We start from the raw sequence: 27,984 nt of genomic DNA, 5'->3' as shown, positions 1-27,984 counted from the left end.
TTCCCTTAATTTCTCTTTCTGGTATTTCAATGATAGTGTATAGAAATGCAAAAGATTTCTGGGTACTTATTTTGAATCTAGCAACTTTACTGAACTCAGTGATGAGCTCTAGTAGTTTTCTACAGGCATCTTTAGGATTTTCTATGTACAGTATCATATCATCTGCAAACAGTGACAGTTTTACTTCTTTCCAATTTGGATTCCTTTTATTTCTTTTTCTTCTCTGATTGCTGTGGCTAGGACTTCCAAAACTATGCTGAATAAACATGGTTAGAGTGGGCATTCCTGTCTTATTCCTGATCTTAGAGAGAGTGCTTTCAGCTTTTCACCACTGAGTATGACGTTAACTGTGGGTTTGTCAATAATTGTCTTCTTCGAGAAGAATGCTGCCATAATCAATGTTAAATCTCTTTCCCTTAATATGTGATGATTTGGCTTAGCAATTTAAGAGGCTTCCATATCTCATAGAAAAAGAAGAACACAATAATATGGAATAAAAACTTGGAAAACAAAACTAAAGAAGTATCATTTAGTTTTACACTGGTAATTCTGAATTACTCAATATCACTCTGTATTCACTCAGCATCAGCATAGCAGTAATGATTCCTTATTTGTAAACTCTTTACAAAATAAATGACAGTGATACTCTATCATATAGCTTCAACAATTATCAACACATGGCCAGTCTTATTTCTACTACCTCCACTTATCTTATTTTGAAACAAAACCCAGACATCATATCATTTGACTTGCCATAACAATTCAACACCATAGCATTTTTAATTATCAGGATTTTTAATTTAAATGACAATAGTCCTTCCGGATGAGATGGCTGGATGGCATCACCGACTCGATGGACATGAGTTTGGGTAAACTCCAGGAGCTGGTGATGGACAGGGAGGCCTGGCGTGCTGCGATTCATGGGGTCGCAAAGAGTCGGACACGACTGAGTGACTGAACTGAACTGAAGAGTCCTTCAAAAATAATTCTCAATTAAAAATCTTGTACCTCAGGGTTCACCAACTCAATGGACATGAATTTGAGTGAACCTCAGGAGATAGCGGAGGGCAGAGGAGCCTGGAGTGCTGCAGTCCATGGGGTTGCAAAGAACTGGACCAGACTTAGCGAAGGAACCACCACCACCGCCACCACCACAGGGTATTGTCATTATTTTGTATTCCCCTTATTAACAAATAATGTCAAATAGCAGCACCTTCTTTATGTTTCATCTGTCATATATTTCATCTACTCATTCTCTAAACATCACCAAAGTACAGTAGGAGGCTCCCTTATTCAAGTCCAGTATTCCCTTGCAACACAGAAATCTATTTTTTTACCTCCATTCTTTAGAAAGACTTTTATTTAATCTCTTTTCTTAAAACTGATTTATTAATATACATCTCTTTCTCTTCTCTTTCTCAATGAACAGCATATTATTCTCAAATAAAATAGTTCATTTTATACTATTTGTTTCATTCAGAATTCTAATTCAGATAAACATTTACTATTTTAAAAGCTCTAAAATAATAAAATCTCAGAAACTCCTATTTATGGCAAATTCTTACTGCTCAGAAGTGATTTTAATTAGAACAAACATATCTGCAGTAATGCTTTACGATTCGGGTATCAAAAATAGGGGCTTCTTTGGTGGTCCAGTGGTTAAGAATCCACCTGCCAATGCAGGGCACATGGGTTCAATTCCTGGTCCAGGAAGATTCCACACGTTATGAGGTTGACTAAGCCCATGCACCACAACTATTTAGCCCGAGCGCCCTAGAGTCCATGCTCTGCAACAAGAGAAACCACAATGAGAAGCCAATGCACTGCAACTAGAGAGTAGCCCCCACTCACCGCAACTAGAGAAAACCCCCACCCAGCAATAAAGACCCAGCGCAGACAAAAATAAACAAACATATTTTTAAAGTGTTAAGTTTAAAAGATGATGCTGTGAAAGTGCTGCACTCAATATGTCAGCAAATTTGGGAAACTCAGCAGTGGCCATAGGATTGGAAAAGGTAAGTTTTCATTCCAATCCCAAAGAAAGGCAATGCCAAAGAATGCTCAAACTACCAAACAACTGCACTCATCTTACACACTAGCAAAGTAATACTCAAAATTCTCCAAGCCAGGCTTCAGCAATACGTCAACTGTGAACTTCCAGATGTTCAAGCTGGTTTTAGAAAAGGCAGAGGAACCAGAGATCAAATTGCCACCATGCGCTGGATCATCGAAAAAGCAAGAGAGTTCTAGAAAAACATCTACTTCTGCTTTATTGATTATGCTAAAGCCTTTGACTGTGTGGATCACAACAAACTGTGGAAAATTCCTCAAGAGATGGGAATACCAGACTACCTGACCTGCCTCCTGAGAAATCTGTATGCAGGTCAGGAAGCAACAGTTAGAACTGGACATGGAACAACAGACTGGTTCCAAATCAGGAAAGGAGTACATCAAGGGTGTCTATTGTCACCCTGCTTATTTAACTTATATGCAGAGTACATCATGAGAAACGTTGGGTTGGATGAAGCACAAGCTGGAATAAAGACTGCCAGGAAAAATATCAATAATCTCAGATATGCAGATGACACCACCCTTATGGCAGAAAGTGAAGAGGAACTAAAGAGCCTCTTGATGAAAGTGAAAGAGGAGAGTGAAAAAGTTGGCTTAAAACTCAACTTTCAGAAAACTAAGATCATGGCATCCGGTCCAATCACTTCATGGCAAATAGATGGGGAAACAGTGGAAACAGCGGCTGACTTTATTTTGGGGGGCTCCAAAATCACTGCAGATGGTGACTGCAGCCATGAAATTAAAAGACGCTTCCTCCTTGGAAGGAAAGTTATGACCAACCTAGACAAGTAGAGACATTACTTTGCCAACAAAGGTCTGTCTAGTCAAGGCTATGGTTTTTCCAGTAGTCATGTATGGATGTGAGAGTTGGACTATAAAGAAAGCTGAGCGCCGAAGAATTGATGCTTTTTGAACTGTGGTATTGGAAAAGACTTGTGAGTCCCTTGGACTGCAAGGAGATCCAACCAGTCCATCCTAAAGGAGATCAGTCCTGGGTGTTCATTGGAAGGACTGATGTTGAAGCTGAAACTCCAATACTTCGGCCACCTGATGGGAAGAGCTGACTCATTTGAAAAGGCCCTGATGCTGGGAAAGATTGAGGGCAGGAGGACAAGGGGACGACAGAGGATGAGATGGTTAATGGCATCACCGACTCAATGGACATGAGTCTGGGTAAACTCCAGGAGTTGGTGATGGACAGGAAGGCCTGGCGTGCTGTTGTTCATGGGGTCACAAAGAGTCGGACACAACTGAGCGACTGAATTGAACTGAATCATTAGCAGATATTTAGTGTAAACCAATTACCTTATATAAACTATTATCTTCCTTTGAGAATTCATGATCTCAAGTTAGACTTACCTGCTACAGAAGGTAAAGTAACAAGGAATGTCAGACTTTCCTTTCAGAAATGCTTTACTAAGCATGTGCTATGTGCCAGGCTTTATGCTCTAAGAACAGAAGTAAAAACAAGATGATTCTTTCCCTTTTGAACCTTTACACTGAGAAACACAAAAGCAAGGCATACAATCTGATAAGCACTATAACAGACAAATGTGCAAAGTATATCAGATAAAGAATGTTAAGGGTTTGGTTCTGGTGCAGCGAGTAGATAAAGAGGGATATTAGGTAAATAATTTTCAAAGGGAATATTCCAAGCTGACCTTGAAACATAAGCAGGATTTCATTAAGCAAAGAAGAGGGGGTCAGAGCCTTATGGACACCAGAAATATATGAACAAAGTTTGAAGAGTAAAATCCACATTATACTCAAGAAATCAGCAGAAGACAGGTATAGCTAGAACCCAAGAGATGAATACATAAAAAGAGCAAAGAAGATGGAATTAGCATAGTCTTGTATGATATGCTAAAAAGCTAGCATTTTTTCTGTATAATATGGGAAGCCATCAGAGGTTTTCAAGCAAGAGAAACATATGATCAAAAAAAAAGAAAAAAGAAACATATGATCAAGCAAGTAGTCTCAATAAGACAGAATGTAGAATGAATCACAGGGTTTAAAGCCAGAGGTAGAGAGAACATTGTAAAAGTTCTAGGAAGGATTGATGAAGATCAAAATTAGAATAAATATGGTAAGAATGGAAGGAATGCATTCAAGAGGCCATCCAGATATAGTCTTATCTACTGTGGCCAAATATATATAGAAACATTGTACTTAAAGATGTATTTGATGAATAAAATACATATGCACATATGTGTACGTGTAAACAAGAGAGTGCTAAGCAGAGAAACAGCTGAAGACTGAGGTTTCCAGTCAGCGTGTTGTCTCAGTGAAAGCAAAGCTAGTTACACTATACCTTCTACTCCCACTAAGCCAAACAAAGAACAGTACTGACAATGAGCCAGTTAGCAAGCAAAGAATAAATTCATTTTTTAGTGTAGATTTTAGAGTGACTACTGGCTAGCCAGGAGAAGATGAAAAAAAGGAAATAAAGGGCAATTTAGAAAACTTCATTACACAGGCAACTGTTAAAAGCAGAGGAGCAAACGTGATCACAAAGAGAAAGAGCACAGAAGAAAAGCTGAAAGGTGGTGGTCTGGGCTCTTTCACATCCTATTGTTGTTGTTCAGTCGCTCAGTCATGTCCAACTCTTTGCCATTCCATGGACTTCAGCACACCAGGCTTCCCTGTCCTTTACCATCTCCTGGAGATCGCTCAAAACTCATGTCCACTGAGTTGGTGATGCCATCCAACCATCTCATCCTCCTTTTGCCTTCAATCTCTCCCAGCATCAGGGTCTTTTCCAATGAGTCAGCTCTTCACATCAGGTGGCCAAAGTACTGGAACTTCAACTTCAGCCTGGCACCTACCTAACGTTAACATGCATACTGTTTACCAGAGTAAACTGACAACGCTCACGGGTGAAGGCGAAAGGACTCATGGGCTTTCACTGACCCAAATTTCACCAGTGGCCAAAGAACTTAAGAGGATTAATAATGGGACTCATAACCTATTCACAGTAGCAAAGCCACAGGGGTTGGAAGGCCCTTCTCTACTAAATGCCACCCTTCAACAGGTTGTAGGAAACATCAGGGTCCTTGATAATAGGAAAATCTAGATGCGAGACACTACCAGAAAATTGGTCTGCCTTCTAAAAAATAAAAACAAACCAAAAAGAACTCCTTAAAAAGGTTGGAGAATTAGTCTACTCAAGACATGTAACAATGAAATATTATGCATGAAAACCTTGGCTAGATTGTAGTTTACATTAAAAACAGCTACAAGAATGTATTTTCAGGACACCTGGGAAATTTTAAACATAGACTAGATATTATATATTATTTCACTGCGGTAAATTTTTTTTTAATTACTTGTAAACACAGGACAATGGCATCATGGTTATGCAGAAGAATATCTTTATTCTTAGGAGATATATAAGTATTTTGGAGTAGAATGTCATTACAGTGGCAACTTAATTTCAAATGGTTCTATGCAAACAAAAAACAATTTACATGTATAAACAGTAAGAGAGAAAAAACATACAAAAATGATAACAGCTAACCCTAGATGGAGCTTATGTAGATATTAATTGTTCTAGAGTTTGAACTCTGAACTTCTCTGCTTTTATAAAACCTTTTTTAGTTTTATTATTTTTTTTTGTCATTTTTAATCCCACACGGATTTATTTGATTAAATTATTGATTCTTTAGAAGTTAAAAACACAATTTTTAACTTATATTGTATATAAGAGGTGCCCTATTTCACAGTTCTGTACATGAAGAAATAAATCAATTTCTCCTGTCTCTTCCTCCTTTCTATGTGTGGATCATGAATATAAAGGTTAGAGATTGAAGTCTCCTCTGGAAATGAGTTAACAGCCAATCCCTAATAATGCAAGAGAGAAATACAGGTATCCTCCACTTTTTGAAAATCTTCTTTATGTCACTTAATTTTAACAAAAGATCCATTTTAATACCTGCTTTTGCTAACTGAAAAAAATCCAGAGATGATTTCATTTTTTAAAAAAAATAGCAGAAAAGTGAAAATAATGTTCAGTGCTGGCTTTGCAGCAAGTCATGGCAGAGGCAACAGGCAACCTGAGCAGTGAGAAAGGCACCTCTCAGTTCCTTCCATGTTAGTTTTAAAACACTATTTATTGCTAAGTCTAAAACACTCAAACACCACAGTACAGTGACTGCCAAATCTAAACTGGAGTTTGTGGGGTTTTTTAAAGTTTCTCTTTAAGGGAGCATTTCAGCTCTATGGAGAGGTGTGATACATAACAAGATGGAGTATCTGGCTGGAGACCAATTTGCCTATGAGTCCAAACCAAGTGGACCCATATGGATAACTTTTATAAAACCATAAATGGTAAAACTGAAGAAACTAGGCACAGACAGCTTTATGGCATAATTAAACCAGACTCGCTGCACTCATGGCGTTATTGCAAATTCTGACTAAACCTAAAGAATTTTCAAATAATATAATTATTCCCTTATTTATTTATATACAAAACTTTTCTTAATAAAAAAAAAACGAGGAGGGAAGCAACTAATAAACAGTAGTTAGAGAAGTAAGAGAAAAATAGTAAGTTGTATATAGAAGCCAAAGAACAGTATCAAAAAGTAAGTGGTAAAAGCATCAAATGCAGAAGTGAAGTCAAACTGGAAAGAATGGAAAAGAGGTGGTCATATCAACAGTTGTTGATGTTTCAAAAGAGCATGATTAGTAGAGCAAAGATTTTGTTCAAAATTCTCTCAAAGGAAAACAAAAAAACTGTACCAAACTCTATTTTGTTATTACACTTACTTAAAATTGACTCATAGTATCCTCCCTCTTCTGGAGATAGAGGAAAAATATCTTATTCATTTTTGTATATTTTTTAGGAGCTAACAAAGTACCTCACAAATAGCAGAAACTAAACATTTGTTGCATTGAAATAAACTTTTGTTTATTAGTCTTGATCAACTTAAAAAATGTTTTCAGCATAAAGAAAATCTGGAAAAATCTTCTTTTAAAAAGGTATATCCTAAAGATAAAAATAAAATATTCTGGGGAATAAAATTCAAATGACAGTAAGAATCAAACACCAATATTTTTATTGGAAACATATGCATATTTAAAATTTCACCAGAAAGCAACAATCTCCTAGGAGAGAAGGAGAAAAGTATCAATATTTTGTCATTCTCTAGTCTAGCATCATCAGAAGAGATAGATCTAGATCATCAACCAGCTTCTTTAGTTATACTTTTAGATGTCAGTCTTCACGAAGTTATATCAAATTGTAAGTATCAATGAAAAACAAATATTCACAAGAGAAACTAGCAAGATATCAAAATCAACATTTAGAATTTAAATACATACACATTTTTCACATTACTGCAAGTTCAGGCAAATCTAGACCACTGAGGAATCCTCTTTTGATAAGCTTTAAGTTTTTGCATGTTTCTCCTGGCTGATTTTAAGTACCATGATAACAGAGAATGTGATATTGTAATAGAGTAAGAAACATATATTGTGGGGTCTTCCTCCAGGGCTCCTGGATCACAGCTCCTAAAATACTTGTAATTTCCTAAGAGATTAGAGCATAGGAGTATCTTTTATTATATTATTCATTTTTTACTCCTGGAATATCTCCAGAAGGATAAAAATAAAGAAGCTCTTCAGTTATTCATAACAAACCCCTTTCAACCACATCTGAGTTTATGTTGTAAAGGTGATTTTTGGAAAGTCCCTAGATAGCCACTGGATGGAGACTGGTTGCAAGGGGAACAAACCAGATGATTAGAACTTTCAGTGTCCCCTACTGCTGCCCCAACCCAAATGGGAGCCTGGGGATTTAATTATCCACCGATGGTCAACAATTTAATCTATCCCATCTACATAATGAAGCCTCCATGCTGCTGCTGCTGCTGTTAAGTCGCTTTAGTCGTGTCCGACTCTGTGCGACCCCTGGGATTCTCCAGGCAAGAATATTGGAGTGGGTTGCCATTTCCTTCTCCAGAAGCCTCCATAAAAATCCCTAAAGTACAGAGTTCAGAGAGCTTCTGGGTTGGTGAACAAGAACCCATCCACTTGCTGGGGAGGGGCGGGCAGTTGGCACATCCCAAAATTCCATGGGAACATAAGCTCCTGTGCTTGGGACCGTTCCAGACATAGACCTAACCCTATATATTCTTCATCTGGCTGTTCATTTGTATCCTTTAATATATCCTTTGTAATAAACCAGTAACCCAGTAAGTAGACTGTTTTCCTGAGTTCTATGAGCCATTCTACCACATGACTGAACTTGAGGAGGGGGTCATGGGAACCTCTAGTTGGTAGCTGAGTAAGGGGTTGTGGGCAACTTGGGGACCCATCAGTTGCCACCAGCATCTGAAGAGAGTCAGTCTAGTGGGCCTAAGCCCTTAATCTGGGGTCTGTATCAACTCTGAGCAGTTAGTGTCGAAACTGGGTTAAATTGTAGGATTCCCAGCTGGTGTCTGAGAACTGGTCAGTATGGGGAAAAAACCTATACATCTCTGGTGTCAGAAGTATTCTGGCAAGTATTCAGTGTAAGCAGAATTATGAATACCAAGAAAAACAGAGTTCTTCCTTTCAGAGAGTCTATTCCTAACATAGTATCTTTGCTAGAATTCAAACCATTTGAACCATTATAATCCACAATCTCTGAAATATGGAAAAAGTGAATTTCTTTAAAGGACTTTACTTGAAACTTTAATCAACATGACATATATCATGAAGTAAACAGTCAGCTATTAGCTATTAAGAATTAATTTTCTTTTAGTTTCCATATAGGTTGATCTGGATTAGTTTGTATAAAAATTCAGGTAGACCTAATGATCCATGTCAGATGATCCATTTCACAGGAATGTCAACCTAAGATCAAATTCTAGTCACTAAAAACCTAAAAAACTGAAAAACAAGGGGTTAGAAAAAGGAAGCTATTGCCCAGCCAAGAACAAAAATACCAATAATAATGAGCCAATCAACCTGTAATTTATGAGGGGGAAAAAAGTATATTTATTTTGTCATTGGGGAAGGCAATGGCAACCCACTCCAGTACTCTTGCCTGGAAAATCCCATGGATGGAGAAGCCTGGTAGGCGGCAATCCACGGGGTCGCTAAGAGTCGGACACGACTGAGTGACTTCACTTGCACTTTTCAGTTTCATGCATTGGAGAAGGAAATGGCAACCCACTCCAGTGTTCTTGCCTGGAGAATCCCAGGGACGGGGGAACCTGATGCACTGCCGTCTATGGGGTCGCACAGAGTCAGACACGACTGAAGTGACAGCAGCAGCAGCAGTATGAGGTAGGCATCATTCTTAGAACCTCAACTACATTAACTCTTTTAATCCTCATTAACATGCTAGGGAGCAAGTACTATACTCTCTCCATTGTTACAAATGAGGACACTGAAAGCAGAGAGGTTAGATCATTCTAGATCACACAGCTAGTTAAGGAGCAGATCCAAGATCCACCTGAGTCAGTGCTTCTGGTCACTACAGCTTCATTTCTTCTCTCTCTCCTTCTGGAGAAAAGGAACAGAATGTGTCAAGGCTCAGAGGCAAAAAAGAACAATGCATGTGAACTTTAGTAAAGCTGGTTTAAAATGGGGAAAGCAAGTTAAAGCTGAAGGAAAACGAGGCAGGGCCAGTTCAAACAGAACAGGTAAGTCACATTAAGGAAACTGGACTGCATCCCAAGAAGAAAAGGATTTTAAGCAAACTGTGCTTTTGTGAATAGGTAGGAGGTGAGGAGAGAACAGGGAGAATAACATTAAAAGGTCTCTGCTATTGTGACCTAAATAGGTAGGAAATCCAAAAATGGAAGAGAGATGTGTACGTACAGCTGATTCACTTTGCTGCACAGCAGAAAAACAACACTGTAAAGGCAATTATATTCCAATCAAAATTAATTAAATAAGCAAAAGACCTCTGCAGTAATTTAAGAGATGATTACAGTCTAAATTAGGATGGTGGCGGAGGAAATAAAAATTGGTGGATCTGAAAGATAATTAGGAAACGGTATCAATAGGCAGAGGGACCAGAAATCAAATTACCAACATCACTGGATCACAGAAAAAGCAAGAGAATTCCAGAAAAACATCTACTTTTGCTTTATTGACTATGTCAAAGCCTTTGACTGTGTGGATCACAATAAACTGTGGAAAATTCTTATAGAGATGGGAATACCAGACCACCTCACCTGCCTCCTGAGAAATCTGTATGAGGTCAAGAAGCAACAGTTGGAACTGGACATGGAACAAAACACTGGTTCCAAATATGAAAAGGAGTACATCAAGGCTGTATATTGTCACCCTGCTTATTTAACTTATATGCGGAGTACATCATGTGAAATGCCAGGCTGGATGAAACACAAACTGGAATCAAGATTGCTGGGAGCAATATCAATAACCTCAGCTATTCAGATGACACCACCCTTATGGCAGAAAGCAAAGAGAACTAAAGAGCCTCTTGATGAAAGTGAAAGAGGAGAGTGAAAAAGCTGGCTCAAAACTCAACATTCAAAAAAGGAAGATCATGGCATCTGGTCCCATCACTTCATGGCAAATAGATGGGGAAACAGTGGAAACAGTGACAGACTTTCTTGGGTTCCAAAATCACTGCAGATGGTGACTGCAGCCATGAAATTAAAAGATGCTTGCTCCTTGGAAGAAAAGCTATGAACAACCTAGACAGCATATTAAAAAGCAGAAACATTACTTTGCCAACAAAGGTCTGTCTAGTCAAAGCTATGGTTTTTCCAGTAGTCATATATGGATGTGAGAGTTGGACCATAAGGAAAGCTAAGCGCCAAAGAATTGATGTTTTTGAACTGTGGTGTTGGAGAAGACTCTTGCAAGTCCCTTGGAATGCAAGGAGATCAAACCAGTCCATCCTAAAGGAAGTCAGTCTCGAATTTTCATTGGAAGGACTGACGCTGAAGCTGAAGCTCCAATCCTTTGGCCACCTGATGCGAAGAGCTGACTCATTTGAAATGACCCTGATGCTGGGAAAGACTGAAGGCAGGAGAAGGGGACGACAGAGGATGAGATGGTTAGATGGCATCACCAACTCGATGAACATGAGTTTGAGTAAGCTCTGGGAGTTGGTGATGGACAGGGAAGCCTGGTATGCTACAGTCCATGGGGTTGCAAAGGGTCTGACCCGACTGAGCGACTGAACTTAACTGATCAACAGAACATGTGGTTAGAAATGAAGTAAAGTAAGAATGAGTGTCAGTTTTTTACTTGGTCAACTGGATGCCATACACTGAGTCAAAAAGAACAGACAAAAGCTTTTGTAAGTTGAAGTCGAGAGGACTGTGGTCCTGTCTAAATGAAGATGTCCAAAAGGGATCTGGATAAATCTATTGCTTAGAAGGAAGATGTGGGCTAGGACAGAGTGTGAAAATAGATATAAATTAAAATTATGAGAATAGCAAAGAAACGAGAACCCTGAAGAACATTATTTAAGGAGAAGGACCCCACAGTATTAACAGTCTACATTATATGGTGCTTAACACGACTGGTGGTGATGGTGCACTTGCTATGTCGAGTCCGACTCTTGTGACTCCATGGACTGTAGCCTGCCGGTTTCCTCTGTCCATGGGATTTTCCAGGCAAGATTACTGGAGTGGGTTGCCATTTCTTTCCCCAGGGGATCTTCCTTATCCAAGGATTGAACCTAGGTCTCCTTCATTGCAGGTGGTCTCCAGCATCGTAGGCGGATTCTTTACCAACTGAGCCAGCTGAGTGGTTTCTAATTGTGTTACCATGCTCTGGTCTTCCCAAATAAACACTAACTTCACTGAAAGCAAGGACACCATTCCAACTCCACAAATTTTAGCATGTTAAAGGCAATTTCTGGGGTACTTAACCACTGAGATATGGGAAAAGGCTAAATAAAATACACTTGACTTTAAGATAAAGTCCTTTATTTTGGATTCCTTTGATCTTCCATTTTTCCTCCAGGCTTTTACTCCCTCCGCACTTGCTGCACGGATCATTGGAACTCAGCAGACAAAGACGTCCTTGGCAACTGATGACATGAGATTTACACAATGGTTCCGTGATCTAGTCTCTCATCTTCAACAAACAATAAGCAAATTCAGTGGATATTAAGAGAAAAATGGAGGAGTTCTTGTTTAAGATAATAGACAAAATTTGTTCTATTTCATTTTACTACAACAGTAGAAATTTTTATGTTTTTATATTACACTTTCAAATCACAAAATACTTGTTCTTTTTGGCCCTCAGTCTTTTCCACATTGGCTGATCTTCCTGATCTCTCTTTTCCTTAGTCTTCGATCCATCAGACACGGTCAAGCTTTCCAGAAATTTTATGAACTAGTTCTATCCTGAGGTTAAAGCTTTCTTCTCTGCATTCACTAAGCACATTTTTGTACTATACACCTGACATTCATCATATACCACTCTGTAAAGTTACCTTTTCACAGTATGTGATTTAAAGAGCTTAAGGTATGGAATTATACACCTATTAAATCAGACAACAAAGAAGTTACGCATACTCTCATATTACCAGTTTTTATACCCGTTAACTGAAAATAGTAACACTGCAATTTCAAGATAAATAAGATCATATATGTAAAATACCTAGCACAGTGTCCACTACCCACTTCTTCTACCCAAGAAGTCCGTAAACAGATATTTCAGTTGGAATGCTTAAAAGAAATATAGGAATAAGAGCTTCTGACAAATACATATCAGCAAAAATGGAACATGAAATTTGAAATTAACCTTTTCTAAATGGGTAATAAGTTTCCTGAGAGGAGGTATCATTATTATGTGTATTTTTGTAGCTATCACGATACCCTGCAACTGTCAAGTATCTGATTGACTGAATATATTAGAGGACTAATGCTATTGGTTTTCTGCCTTTTCTAATAAGATAGAGGTTTACAGTAAGAGTCTAAAAATTAAGTTTTTCATTCAACAAATAGTTATGCCAATTGTAGTTCATACTGGACACTACAAGGGTTGTTAATAATATACTGAGACAGTCTTTGCCCTATAGAAGTTCACAAGAAAGTAAAGGAACGAAGTAATATTCATAGTTACTAAAAATAAGGTATAATATGAAAAACTGCCTTAATTCCCACATTTAAAATTTTTTTATAACCATCAATTTAATCCTGTCTTTCTCAAATAAGTTTAGGTGAGGGAAAGGGACTGTGGGGAGGGAGAATGAATACTCCTATGACCTGATATAAGCAATACTTTACATCTTCTATACTACTGATTAGGATAATCGATTGCGATTATCATAGCTCATGAAGAAAAACTGATGGTTTACCCAATAAGATCAGGAACAAGGTGAGAATATCTGCTCTCACCGTTCCTATTCAAAATCTTACTGGAAGTCCTAGCCAATGCAATAAAATGTGGAAGGAAATAAAAATTACAGAGATTAAGGAAGAAATAAAAGTATATTTGTATAACTGTCTTTGGAGAAAATCCCAAAGAACAACAAGCAAACCCCTGGAACAAATAAACAATTATAGCAAGGCAGCAGGATGAAGGTTAATATGCAAAAGCCAATACTTTCTTATACACCAGAAATGAAAAGCTGGAACTAGAAATTAAAAACACAATTTAACATTTACAACAGCAGCTCCAAAAATGAATTACCTAGTTATGACTCTAACAAAACATGTACAGGGTCTATACAAGGAAAACTATAAAACTGAAGAAAGAAATCAAAGAAGATCTGAGAGATATTCCATGTATATAGCAAAGAAGGCCTAAAATTGTCAAGATGTCAATTCTTCTCAATTTGATCTATAGATTCAACATAATCCCAATCGAAATCCCAGCCAGTTTTTTTGTGGACATTGACAAACTCTAGTTGATATGGTATAATCACATTGGGAGACAGTTTCTTACAAAAATAAACAAATTCTTTTCATATGATAAAGCAATAGCACTCCATGGCATTCACCAAAATGAACTGAAAACTTACGTCCCCATAAAAATCTACACATGAACGTTTATAGCAACTTTATTCATAACTACCAAAACTTGGAAGCAACCGTGATATGTTTCAGTATGTGAATGGAGAGATTAACTGTGGTATATCCAGATAATGCAGTGTTATTCAGCACTAAAAAGAAATGAGCTATCAAACCATGAAAAGGCATAGAAATGCTTACTACTAAGTGAAAGAAGCAAAACTGAAAAGAGTACAAACTACATGATTATAACTATGATGTTCTGAAAAGAGGAAACTATATAGACAAAAAAATATCTGTGCTTGCTGGGGGCTCAAAGGAAGGAAGGCAGGGATGAATGGATGGACCACAAGTGAGAGGACGGAAGGAGGCAGGGCACAACCATTAAAAGAATGACACAGCCATACAGGGGTATGACAAATATTGGTTAGAACCAACTAGGCCCAAGATGGAGGAAGATTCTACTTCCAGTCTACCTGGAGCCTGACTATACACCCACAGGTGCCATGACAGTTCTGACGCTGACCATAAAAGGTCAAAATGTAGGTAGTGGCTGATTCCCAGAAATCTCCACCCCTTATCCAAGATAGAATATTCTTCCCACTTTTTCCCACAGAAATAAACTGCCCCATAGTGAGGGGCCACTCTTGCTTTCTGAGACATTCACATTGTGCCTATGGAATATGTATCTAAATAAACTTGTGTTCACTTTACCATGGCTTGGATTCTTTCCTGCACAAAGCCAAGGACTCTCACTAGGCTGCCCATTCCAGGAACTTGCCCAAAATTTGTGACATAACCATCCTCTTGTGCCCCATTCTCCTATAACACGGCATATGTTTAGAGTAGTAAAATCATTCCGCATGATACTGTAATGGTTGATACATGTCATACATTTGTCAAACCTATAGAATATATAACACAAAGAGTGAACTTTAAGGTAAAACTATGGATTTTAGTTAATAATAATGTAACAGTACTGGTTCAATTGCAGCAAACATACCACTAAAGCAAGACGTTAGTCATAGGGAGATGGGGGGTGGGGAGAATGAGGTTGAGGCAGTAAGGGGGCATATGGGAACTCTCTTTACTTTCCACTCAATCTTTCAGTAAACCTAAAACAGCTCGAAAAAATAAATTATCTTTGAGAAACTACTTTTGTAACCATTTCATCACATCCTTCTCACAGAAGTTGTGGGGATTAGGACCTGAGGAAGAGTCTTTCTGTGCCTTGATATGAGTAGTTTACTTTATATCGTCTATGTTAGTGACTAGAAAATCTATTGAGATACTCAACTGATAACAAAATACACCACAGAAAGATTAGCTAAACAAATAGGAGGCTGCATAATTCAACAGCAGTGAAAACAGCAGACTAGCCTAAAAATGAAGTATGAAAGGGCCTTCAAGAAATTACTCCCAATCTATTGTTGGTAAATAGAAAATATCCTCCAAATGGCCAGTGAAGAGAACCAAAGAAAGGAGAAAGGGCTTAAGTGGTAAAATTGCAGCTAACCTCAATAAATAGCCTGAAACTCCTCTAGTTAAGGAAAGCAGTATCTCTGAATAGGAAAAAAAGGAAATAGTGAAACTAACTTGACTATAAAATGGAATGACTCTGTGTAGGGCAGAGAGTAGATATTTAATAAATACCCTATATCACATAAGGTGTATGTCCTTAATATACAGAATAAGATGCAGCCACTTGATATCAATACAAATATAATTTCATTCCTCTAATTCCCATTAGGAATCTATCTAAAAACTTACTAAGTTTAAGAATGCAACATTGTCAGCTGCTATAGGTCTTAAAACAAAAAAAAAAACCTGCACATAAGTATCCTCTGAATAAAATTCATAAATGGGTTTCATAAATTCAAAGAAAGTAATATCTATAATATCTGGCATCTAAATGGCAAAATATTTGTATTTTTTAAAAAAATCAAAGAAGCATTACCCAGGAAAGTTATGTCATATTATTTTCTTAAAAATAACTCATTAAGAAGGTCTCCATAAAAACATATTTTACAGACGAGTGGGATGTGTTTGTTTCTCTACTGAAACAAGAACTAACTTGAGAGAAGAGCATATTAACAAGTTCTGAAGACAGGTAATTAGCATATTAGAAACAAAGATTTTTGGCACATGGGACCTAGAGCAAAAATGTCTGTCCTCCAGTCATGAGTCACGAATGAGGCTGCCTATTTACTGTGAAGCAATCTTTCAGTAAAAGGAGCAGCAAGGAAGAACACAGCATATGAATAATGATTTGGATACCGTCCCAGGAAGAAATCATAGTAAAACTGAGTCTGAGAAAGTTAGATAGCATGCACTATACATTTTCCTTTTACTCTTACTCCTTGGTTAACAGCGGAGAGACTGAAATTTAGTCTGGAGTTCTATTCAAAGTTTTCTACTTTTTATGGATTTTAGTAATACTGAATAAAATTTACAAGTATTAGCTTGGTTTTACATTTTGTGAAAAGCACCACTATATATTATTTTGTGATGACATTTGTGCAAAGTTCTAACCTGTCACATGCCCACCCCAGCACACACACACAATGACACCAGAAGGCAACACTCTGCTTTACCTTCTGCTGAAAAGTCTGCTACCTCCAACGCTTGAGGTCCATACACGAAGCCCTCCTGGAATCTATGAACACAGCAGAGGCAAAAGGCAGAGAAGTTTATGTAGATTTAAAGTTACACTGCCCAAAACACAAAATGCCAAACGCCTATCACAAGTCTATATATCTGCCAAGGAAACCAGATTTGGGATTTGACAATGAATAAATCAATAATATATTGATATCATTCAGAGTTTATTATACATCACACAACTAATTACGTGGAAAAAAAAACAAAAGTTAACTAATTATAATACTAAAAGGTGAAATTGTAATTCAAAAGTTAACTAATAATAATTCTCACCAGTATAGGTGATTTACACTATCGAAAATCCTAACAACAAATTTTTAAAATCACGTGAGAGAGCCAATATAAGAAATATATAAGAAATTAAGTAGAAAAATATACTTCACATAATGAACTATGGTAGACTCGACAGCTCAAGGTACATTCTTAGAACCAGAGACTGTTGGGAATATAAGAGAAAAATAATTAAAAACAGACCTGCAGAGGGGGAAAGGGAAAAGTAGAACTGTAAAGATACTCTAATGCCAAGATTTAATTTAAGTCTGACAACAATGTTGAAATGAGCCAGATACTACATATGGTAGGCAGTATGAGGGAAGATTTACCTTGTTCGAATAGCATAAAATAAATATAAGCATGAAACATGAAACTCTTTTCAGAAAACATTCATGTAAAATATTAAGAACTTAATCAGGTAAAATACATAGATCTCAGATTTCGTTTCATTCTTTACGGATACTGGACTTAAGGACTACAAAATGCAGCTGGTATATGAGAAAAGGAGTCAGATAAATTTTTAGTTCAGTTCAGTTCAGTTCAGTCGCTCAGTCGTGTCCGACACTTTGTGACCCCACGAATCGCAGCACGCCAGGCATCCCTGTCCATCACCAACTCCTGGAGTCCACCCAAATTCATGTCCATTGAGTCGGTGATGCCATCCTGCCATCTCATCCTCTGTTGTCCCCTTCTTCTCCTGCCCCCAATCCTTCCCAGCATCAGGGTCTTTTCCAATGAGTCAACTCTTCTCATGAGGTGGCCAAAGTATTGGAGTTTCAGCTTCAACATCAGTCCTTCCAATAAACACCCAGGACTGATCTCCTTTAGGATGGAATGGTTGGATCTCCTTGCAGTCCAAAGGACTCTCAAGAATCTTCTCCAACACCACAGTTCAAAAGCATCAATTCTTCGGCGCTCAGCTTTCTTTACAGTCCAACTCTCACATCCATACATGACTACTGGAATATCTATAGCCTTGACTAGACGGACCTTTGTTGGCAAATAATGTCTCTGCTTTTTAATATGCTATCTAGGTTGGTGATAACTTTCCTTCCAAGGAGTAAGCGTCTTTTAATTTCATGGCTGCAATCACCATCTGCAGTGATTTTGGAGCCCAAAAAAATAAAGTCTGACACTGTTTCCACTGTTTCCCCATCTATTTCCCATGAAGTGATGGGAACAGATGCCATGATCTTAGTTTTCTGAATGTTGAGCTTTAAGCCAACTTTTTCACTCTCCTCTCTCACTTTCATCAAGAGGCTCTTTAGTTCTTCTTCACTTCCTGCCATAAGGGTGGTGTCATCTGCATATCGGAGGTTATTAATATTTCTCCCGGCAATCTTGATTCCAGCTTGTGCTTCTTCCAGCCCAGCGTTTCTCATGATGTACTTGCATAGAAGTTAAATAAGCAGGGTGACAATATACAGCCTTGACCTTCTCCTTTTCCTATATGAAACCACTCTGTTGTTCCATGTCCAGTTCTAACTGTTGCTTCCTGACTTGCATACAAGTTTCTCAAAAGGCAGGTCAGGTGGTCTGGTGTTCCCATCTCTTTCAGAATTTTCCACAGTTTATTGGGATCCACACAGTCAAAGGCTTTGGTATAGTCAATAAAGCAGAAATAGATGTTTTTCTGGAACTCTCTTGCTTTTTCGATTATACAGCGGATGGTGGCAATTTGATCTCTGGTTCCTCTGCCTTTTCTAAAACCAGCTTGAACATCTGGAAGTTCACGGTTCACGTATTGCTGAAGCCTGGCTTGGAGAATTTTGAGCATTACTTTACTAGCATGTGAGATGAGTGCAATTGTGCAGCAGTTTGAGCATTCTTTGGCATTGCCTTCTTTGGGATTGGAATGAAAACTGACCTTTTCCAGTCCTGTGGCCACTGCTGAGTTTTCCAAATTTGCTGGCATATTGAGTGCAGCACTTTCACAGCATCATCTTTCAGGATTTGAAATAGCTTAACTGGAATACCATCACCACCACTAGCTTTGTTCGTAGTGATGCTTTCTAAGGCCCACTTGACTTCACATTCCAGGATGTCTGGCTCTAGATAAGTGATCACACCACCATGATTATTGTCTAACTCAATGAAACTAAGTCATGCCGTGTGGGGCCACCCAAGATAAATTTTACTAGCTATTAAATTTAAAAGAGGGAAGCATGTCATCTTTATGAAATATCGAAAAATCCTTTAAAATATCATCAAATAATCAGGAAAGAAAGAAAAGTATTATTTTACAACATAATAATATGTGAAGAAAGAAACAATGCCTTGAGGTCAGGTGGCTTGAATTCAAGTTCCAGCTAAATCACTTAACTGCTTTGTGACATCAGACAGGTCACTTAATCTCTCATATAACGAGAGTTGCTCAATGAGGACTTTACCTCTCCAACTTGTACTGACTTTACTCTCTCAGACTTATACTATCAAATGAAATGTGGTATTATAATCACAGAATGTTACACTTTGCAAAAATTTTACATCAAGTGCATTTGACATAAATTAACAACAAAGTTGTTAACTAAGAAACAGAGGGAATATCTGGAAAAAGAACTGGCAAGGCACTCCAGTGTTCTTGCCTGGGAAATCCCATGGACAGAGGAACCTGGCAGACTACAGAGCATGGGGTCGCGAAAGAGTCAGACACGACTTAGCGACTAAACAACAACAGAGGAAACATAAAATGCCGAGCCAAGAAATCTGGGGAGCTGTGTGGGCAAGGAAACCCAAAGAAGCAAAGCAAAAAGGCTGAGCTGGTCAAAAGAGCTAGAGTAGTTGACAAGGCTAAATGCCTGCCAGAAGGTCACAGTTCCCAAAAGATGGTTATATCATATTACTAATTCAGCAATTTGCCCAGCACTATCTGCCTCAGGTGTACCTTCTCTTAACTCGCAAAACAACCTTATAGACTACACCCTCCTCTAAGTTAGTGCTTGTGACATTTTAAACTAAAGACCCAAGACACAGTAACTTCTTGTATGTTGCATATATTTTTTAAAAGTCAAAGAGATAAGATCTCACCTAATAAAACAATTATGCAGAAAAGGCTTATATAGGATGTATGATGAGCTAGTCACTGTCCTAAAGCTCTACAAGTACTAACTCATTTGGTCTTCACAACTTTGAGATAAATTCTGTTATTATCCTCACTTAACAGATGAAGAAATTGAGACACAGGGAGCTTAGAAACTTGCCTAAATGCACATAGCCTGAAGTGGCAGACCTGCAATTCAAACCCAGACTGTCTACTTCTAGACTACACTTTTAGTCGCTATATCATTCAGTCTTCTAAGAAATTAAAAATCACACAAATCAAGCACTTATCTATATGTAAAAAACAATTACAAAATGTTCTTAAGTATTCAATCACATTGCATCTGCAACATTTCCTTGGAAAATTAAAATTCAAATGATGGTTGTACAAAACATGTTTAAAAAATGAGAAATGCTTACAACATAAAACCAAAAGAAAAAATTCAAAAAAATTTTAAAGGTCTGAAAAAGACTGAAGAACATATATCCAAATGACATTTAAATAATATTTTTATTAGAGTAGCCAATTTGAGTGATTCCGTTTCCATTTGTTAAGACTTACTGCCATGCGATTACACTAAACTCACTCTTTAATATTTTTAAACCTTCAAAAAAAAAATTCAACACAATGGATACTAACACATACCCATTAGGACAGCTATTAATACTATCAAAAAATAAAATTTCAAGGACTAAAACAAGTGTTGACAAGGATGTGAAGAACCTGGAACACCTGTGTTGGTAAGACTGTAAAATGGTGCAGTTGCTATATAAAACAGTATGGCAATGCTTCAAAAAATTAAAAATAGAATTATTATTCAGAAATTCCACTTTGGGGTATATAGCCAAAAGATTTCAAAGTGGGGATTCTCAAAGAAATATCTGTACACTCACGTTCATAACAGAATTCACAATAGCCAAAAGGTGCTGCTGCGGCTAAGTCGCTTCAGTCGTGTCCGACTCTGTGCGACCCCATAGACGGCAGCCCACCAGGCTCCGCCGTCCCTAGGATTCTCTAGGCAAGAATGCTGGAGTGGGTTGCCATTTCCTTCTCCAGTGCATGAAAGGGGAAAAGTGAAAGTGAAGTCGCTCAGTCGTGTCCGACTCTAAGCCACTCAACTCGTCATTGACAGATAAATGGATAAACAAGATAAATGTATAAACAAGATATATATATATATCTTGTTTATACACACGCACACACACATACATACAATGGAGCGTAATCAGCCTTGAAAAAGAAGAAAAGCCTGCACATTACTACAACATAGAATAATCTTGAGGACATTATGCTAGATAAGATACGGAAGTCCCAAAAGTACAAATACTGCATGATCTTTCTTATAGAGGTACCTGGGGTAGTCCAATTCATACAGATAGAAAGTAGGGGCTTCCCAGGTAGCTCAGCAGTAAAGAATCCACCTGCCAATGCAGGAAAATAGGATAGTGTTTGCCAAGGTTGGGTAAAGGGAAAAATTGGGGAGTTCTTCTTTGGTATAGGGTTTCAGTTGTACAAGATGAAAAGAATTTTGTGGATAGATGGAAGTGATGGTGGCACAAATAATGTATTCAACATCACTGTATACTTAAAAAGATTAAAATGGTAAATTTGATTTTATATGTACATATGTCATCACAATTCTTTAAGACAGTAATAGGTGCTAATTGTATAACATCCAAAAAGATATGTATAAAACAATTATGTTATTTCATCTTCCAGAAAAACTAATGTAAATCCCTTTTTAATGTATGACTGCTATATGGCTGAAAAAAGTATACTATATGTGTATATATTTAAAGTGATTTCTATCAAGGCCATGCTTACCAATGTTAATCGTCCTCAGTACTCCTTGGTGGCTCATTAGTAAAGAATCTGCCTACCAATTCAAGAGATGGGGGTTCGATCCCTGGTCTGGGAAGATCCCCTGGAGAAGGAAATGGTAACCCAATCCAGTATTCTTGCCTGAGAAATCCCATGGACAGAGGAGCCTGGTGGGCTACAGTCCATGGGGTCTCAGAAGAGTCAGACACAACTTAGTGACTAAGCAACAACTTAATTTTACTAAATGTTTAATTGAAAAAAGAAACTTTTTTAACTAAAAGGTTAAAATAATTATAGCATAATTTTTCCCTCCAAGAACTTAAAAGAGTTCTTGTAACAAAATAACAGTTTAAATCCTCTAGATTTCCCAGCAGAAGAGCTTAGAGATTACATTCTCATATTTTAAGAATGTCAGTCAAATCTCTTTTGTAAGACATTATACATGTACTACTACTTAGGTATTATATTAAATTGGTCTCCCTACTTCTATTCTCAATTCTTTTTGTTGCACATGTACCAATATACCTGGTACATATACCATATACATGGCTGCCTACCATATACCCATTCTCCCTTCCTGTTACTTAGTAACAGATCCTAGTTTTATTCTAGGCAGCATGTACCCAAGTAAGGGTCTATACATCCTAGCCTTCCTCACTGCTAGGACTGGTAAATGAGCTAGAAGTGGAAGTCACTGGATGAGACTTCCAGGAAAGCTACTTAAAGGGGACTGATCACTGATCTTTCTAACATGCAAATCATAACTGTCAAAATCCTTATCTTTCCACATAGGCCCTTTCATAATTTCTTTGGCCTCTACTTATTTCTGAAGCCTTACCTTAGCCTTAAGCTCCAGCCATAAAGAACCACATGTAGGATGGTGACTATCGTTAATAATACTGTATTGTATATCTATAAGTTCCTAAGGGAATAGATCTTAAAAGTTCTCATCATAAGAAAAAAGAATTTTGTATCTAGGCATTGTTATTCTTCAGTCGCTAAGTCATGTCTGACTATTTTGTAACCCCATGGACAGCAGCTCGATAGGCTCCTCTGTCCATGGGACTTTCCAAGCAATAATACAGGAGTGGGTTGCCATTTCCTTCTCCAGGGGATCTTCCCAACTCAGGAATGGAAACTGTATCTCCTGCATTGGTAGGTGGACTCTTTACCACTGAGGCACCAGGGAAGCCCCTGGAGATATGATAAAAAGAAAGAGAAAATATGCATTCTGCACTTAGGATATACTATACTATCCATGCCATTAGATTAATTTTATTAACTGTGTCATCTAAATTATCAAAATCCCAAAGGTTCCTAAGCATATTGTATCATTTACTATGAAAGGTATATTAAAACTTTTCTCTTACACTGAAGAAAATAAGATTACCACTTGTAGCCTTTGCACAAGCTGCTTGTAATACCCTTCTCCTAACCCTTTCTCCATCCATCCCTCAAGCCTCAGTTCCTACAAAAAGCTTTCCTACTGCACCCATCACATACATAGGTACAGACAACACATTTGTGCAACAAATATGAATTTGTTCCTACTTTTACTGCTGACTACTTGTCATGTATGGATGTGAGAGTTGGACTATAAGAAAGCTGAGTGCCGAAAAACTGATGCTTTTGAACTGTGGTGTAGGAGAAGACTTTTGAGAGTCCCTTGGACAGTAAGGAGATCCAATCAGTCCACCCTAAAGGAAATCAGTCCTGAATATTCATTGGAAGGACTGATGCTGAAGCTGAAACTCCAGTACTTTGGCCACCTGATGCGAAGAAATGACTCATTTGAAAAGACCCTGACACTGGGAAAGATTAAGGGCATGAGGAGAAGGGGATGACAGAGGATGAGATGATTGGATGGCATCACCAACTCAATGGACATGAGTCTGAGTAAACTCCAGGAGTTGGTGATGGACAGGGAGGCCTGGCGTGCTGCGATTCATGGGGTCGCAAAGAGTCGGACACAACTGAGCAACTGAACTGAACTGAACTTTTCCTGTACAGGTACTACTCTACTTTCCAATTATAAGGTAATTTTGGTTTTCTTATCTGCTTTTGTCACTAAAATGAAAGTCCCTAAGGATAGAGACTATCAGTAATTCTCTGGCTTTCCATAATCCTTAGCACAGAGTCTAGAATACAAATTCAGTAACTGTTGGGTGAGTCAGTGAAGTTCAGAGAGACGACCATTCTTAAACACTTCAAAAATTTCATGTTCTCAAACACTTAAAGGCACACTCTTGCCTCCATTTCCAGTCATAAAAATTCTGATATCAAAGAATATATTAGAAGACATAATATGAGAAAGCTTAGAAGAGATGGCATTTAGATTTTTAAGGAAAAATGAAAATTAAGAAAAAGAGATTTAATTTTAGTGCCCACTGGACAGCCCTGTCCTGGAGAAGGGCATGGCAACCCACTCCAGTATTCTTGCCTGGAGAATCCTCATGGAGAGAGGAACCTGGCAGGCTACAGTCCATGGAGTCACAAAGAGTCGGACACAACTGAGCAACTAAGCACAGCATAGCACAGACAGCCCTGTATCAGGTTCTTCACACAGGTTTTTTACATTTAATTATTTCAAGCCTCATAAAATTTCTGAGATAGTTCTTAACCTCATTTTAAAGGCTAAGAAGTACATAATTTGTTAAACAACTAGGCTCTGACCTCAGAAATATCTGCTTCTAACAACTGATATTCATTACATATTAGCTCTCAATGTTTAGATATAAACATAAAATATAGTGGCCAAGAGAGAGTTATCAATAAATAACTCACCAATTAACTTAGCTTCCATATGCTTCATCATTATTTACAACAGTTTAGCTGAGTTACAAGGAAGCCAGTTTTTAAGTGATGAGGATGAAAGAGCATGACTAACAGAATAAAATTCAAACTTTCTGAAATAAGCTTTAAAGCATAAATAAAAACTAACAGCAAAATTTCAGAATAAATTTTTCTCATTACAATCTTCATTCATTCCCTCCAATATTAAGTAGGAGAATACACTGCAGGGGACAATGTCTTCTCCTAAATTCTAGGTATGTTTAACAATCCCAATCAGTGACCCTGAGGGAAAGCCTATTTCTCACCACATAATATTTAGAATAATACCTTAGATGAGTAACTACATCCATTAAAAGGTTAGTAAACATAGTGAATAATAGTATAAATAAGAAAATAACTCTAGGGAAAAAAATAATGTAATGCTGTGATCTTGTGATTTGACAATCCTTACCCAGATCTTCTCAAACCTCAAAAGAGATGTATCATTATGACAGTGTGTGTGTCCAGGCAATTCTTTTTAAGAGGTTCATGAAAGGAAATAACATAAAACTAAACAAGAAGCGCCCCAAAATGGTGGCACAAGGCATTTCAGTTAGATAAAGGCTCCTGACAGTGAGGATGGCTCAATGCAAAGATGAATAACCAAAAAAGTGTTAAATTTTCTCCTATGGGAATATTTAAAAATTCAGAAAATTTTATCTGTATGAAAGTTCATGTTTAATCCTATCTGAAAACAAAAGAGGATGGCATCAGCACCTACGTCTTTCTCACCCAGGAACAAATGCAAATGCCTTAGTTCAGTAACCCCCAGCCATTAAGCCACCAATCATCTTTTCATTATCTGGATAGTGAAGATCCTTCATCGGCTCCCAGAATTCAAGAGTCCACGCTAATACTGCCTTGCTATGCATACTGTCATACAACATAGAACAGAGGTTTCACACTGAATTCTATAGCCCTGTTCCCAATGGCTAGATACACAGCAGAACCTGGTGAAAGCCAGATCCTACTCAGAGACCCAAACAATCCTTAATTCAGGGTCAAAGAACCTCTGCCAACAACTTGCCCAAATGCCTCTCTCACCGCACTCTGATCCCAATTCCTCAGAATTAAATTGAAAGATTCCAACAGGAATCTGTGAAACATAAAAGCCAATGCTAGTTACACACCAAAACAGAAGCAACTTCTTAAAGGAAACTCCTATCCTCAACTATTAATAATTCAAGGGAAAAACACAATTAAGAGAAAAGGATATGATATAATAGCTCTTATTTGTCAAAACGGAATTCTTACTTTTACACTCCCTTTCTAAACAAACCTGTAACTACAAGAAGAAAATAAGAACAAAAGATACACTTTCCACTCTGGAATTATGCAGATGGAAAAACTGCTATTTTTCCTTTTATACCACCTCAATGACCCCGCAATTTGGACCCAAGTTCTGGCAATCCACTCAGCTACCTTCCTGGCTGTTCTGGGGGTGTGAAGACTCCCCACCCCCAACTCATCCAACTGCTCACTGAATCCCACCTCTCCCCTAAATATTTTTTCACCTTCCTCCTAGCTTTGTCCCTTTTTAAAAAATGTTTATTTTATACTGGACTATAATTGAGTTACAGTGTTGTGTTAGTTTCAGGTGTACAACAAAGTGACTCAGTTTTACGTGTACATATATCTATTCTTTTTCAAATTCTTTTCCCATTTAGGTTATTACAGAATACTAAGTAGAGTTATCCATGCTAGTAGGTCCTTGTTGGTTATCTCTCTTAAATATTGTAGTTTGTACATGTCAGTCCCAAACACCTAATTTATCCCTCCCCATCCCCGCTTCTCCCCTTTGGTAACCTTAAGTTTGTTTTCTAAATCGATGAGTCTATTTGTTTTGCAAATAAGTTCATTTGTATTATTTTTTTTTTAGATTCAGCATATAAGCGATATCATGTGGTATTTACCTTTCTCCGTCTGACCGAGTTCACTGAGTATGACCATCTCCAGATCCACCCAATGCTGCAAATGCAGCTTTACCCTCCTTCTACCCCCACAGTTGCCTCTAAGCAGGTCCTCCTCCTCAAGTTTCACCTGGAACTCCCTAATAGCCTCCTGTTTCACTCTCCTCCCTCTCCTGTCCTCTCCACCATCCACACTGCTGCAAAACCAATCATGAAATTCCATTTGACAAGGCTACACACCCAACTGTCAGCAGTGGTTATCTCTAGTGAATGCCTACATTTCTGGTGTTATTTCTTTGCATTTTATAACAAGCAAGTGTCCCTTCTATTTCATTTGGAATCCAATATCCCACTTTTCCATCACGTTAAAGGCCACATTCTTTAGCCAGGCACAGGATAATCCTCCTCTGCCTTTCTCTGACACATTTCTAACCTCCATCCCTAGTACATACTGAATACTTAAGCCATCCTGAATTACTTGCTGTTATGATGCTTGATATCCTAATTTTATACACAGAGGAAGCATCCTCCGTTTGGAATACAGAAATGCAACAATAATCTTGAGTCCATTCCTAATAATCAAACTGCCTCCCACTAATTTTGTTGTTCAGTCACTCAGTCATGTCTGACTCTTTGCGACCCCATGGACCGCAGCATACCAGGCTTCCCTGTCCTTCACCATCTTCTGGAGCTTGCTCAAATTCATGTCCATTGAGTCAGTAATGCCATCCAACTATCTCATCCTCTGTTGTCCCCTTCTCCTCCTGCCTTCTATCTTTCAAAGTATCAGAGTCTTTTCCAGTGAGTTGGCTCTTCCTATCAGGTGGCCAAAGTATCGGACTTTCAGCTTCAGCATCAATCTTTCCAATGAATTTTCAAGGTTGATTTCCTTTAGGATTGGCTGGTTTGTCTCCTTGCTGTCCAAGGGACTCTCAAGAATCTTCTTCAGCACTAAAATTCAAAGTCATCAATTCTTTGGTGCTCAGCCTTCTTTATGGTCCAACTCTCACATCCATACATGACTACTGGAAAAAACATCACTTTGACTATACAGACCTTTTTGGTGAAGTAATGGCACAAACAAAACTTTGTGTGCACCAGGACCCAGGAGAAAGGAGCAATGACCCCACAAGAGACTGAGCCAGACTTTCCTATGAGTGTTTGGGAGTCTCTGGCAGAGGCATGAGTCGACAGTGGCCTGCTGTGGGGTCTGGGACACTGACTGGCCTAAGTCCTTTTGGAGGAGGTGGCCATTACCCCTACCATTTGGCCTCAGGGAGGGAACACAGCACCACCCATCAGAAATTGGATTAAAGATTTAATCCAATTTAAATCTTTAAATTTAAATTACTGAGCATTGCCTTGCCCACAGAGCAAGACCCAATTTTCCCCACAGCCAGTCCCTCCCATTAGGAAGCGCTCACTAATAGTCATGTCATTAATTTAA

At 38.1% G+C, this 27,984-nt stretch overlaps 1 protein-coding gene and 1 long non-coding RNA gene across 14 annotated transcripts in view; both read right to left on the bottom strand.

Annotated features, from left to right (window-relative positions):
- CDK19 (cyclin dependent kinase 19) overlaps positions 1-27,984 on the bottom strand; it is a 226,365-nt gene that overhangs the window by 119,358 nt on the left and 79,023 nt on the right. For 9 of the 13 annotated variants that reach the window (XR_014065637.1, XR_014065639.1, XR_014065638.1 and 6 more), the window contains one exon: positions 16,595-16,656. The exons of the other annotated variants lie outside the window; for them this stretch is intronic. Coding sequence is in view for 1 of the 9 variants with exons in the window: in XM_081530590.1 (XP_081386716.1) it covers positions 16,595-16,656 (62 nt within the window). In the remaining 8 variants the exon portion in view is untranslated. The remainder of the gene's footprint in view (positions 1-16,594; positions 16,657-27,984) is intronic. 13 annotated transcript variants of the gene reach the window in all.
- Positions 1,415-7,430, bottom strand: LOC145521735 (uncharacterized). Its single transcript, XR_014065645.1, has 2 exons — positions 4,724-7,430; positions 1,415-3,277 (listed from the first exon to the last, which is right to left on the bottom strand). It is a non-coding gene; the product is annotated as an uncharacterized LOC145521735 (long non-coding RNA).

Source organism: Giraffa tippelskirchi, chromosome 9, assembly GCF_054371585.1.
Source record: "Giraffa tippelskirchi isolate mGirTip1 chromosome 9, T2T-mGirTip1v1.2.pri, whole genome shotgun sequence".
Classification (NCBI taxonomy): Eukaryota; Metazoa; Chordata; class Mammalia; order Artiodactyla; family Giraffidae; genus Giraffa; species Giraffa tippelskirchi.
Note: the sequence above shows the minus strand (reverse complement) of the source record. Positions and strands in the feature narration are given on the sequence as shown.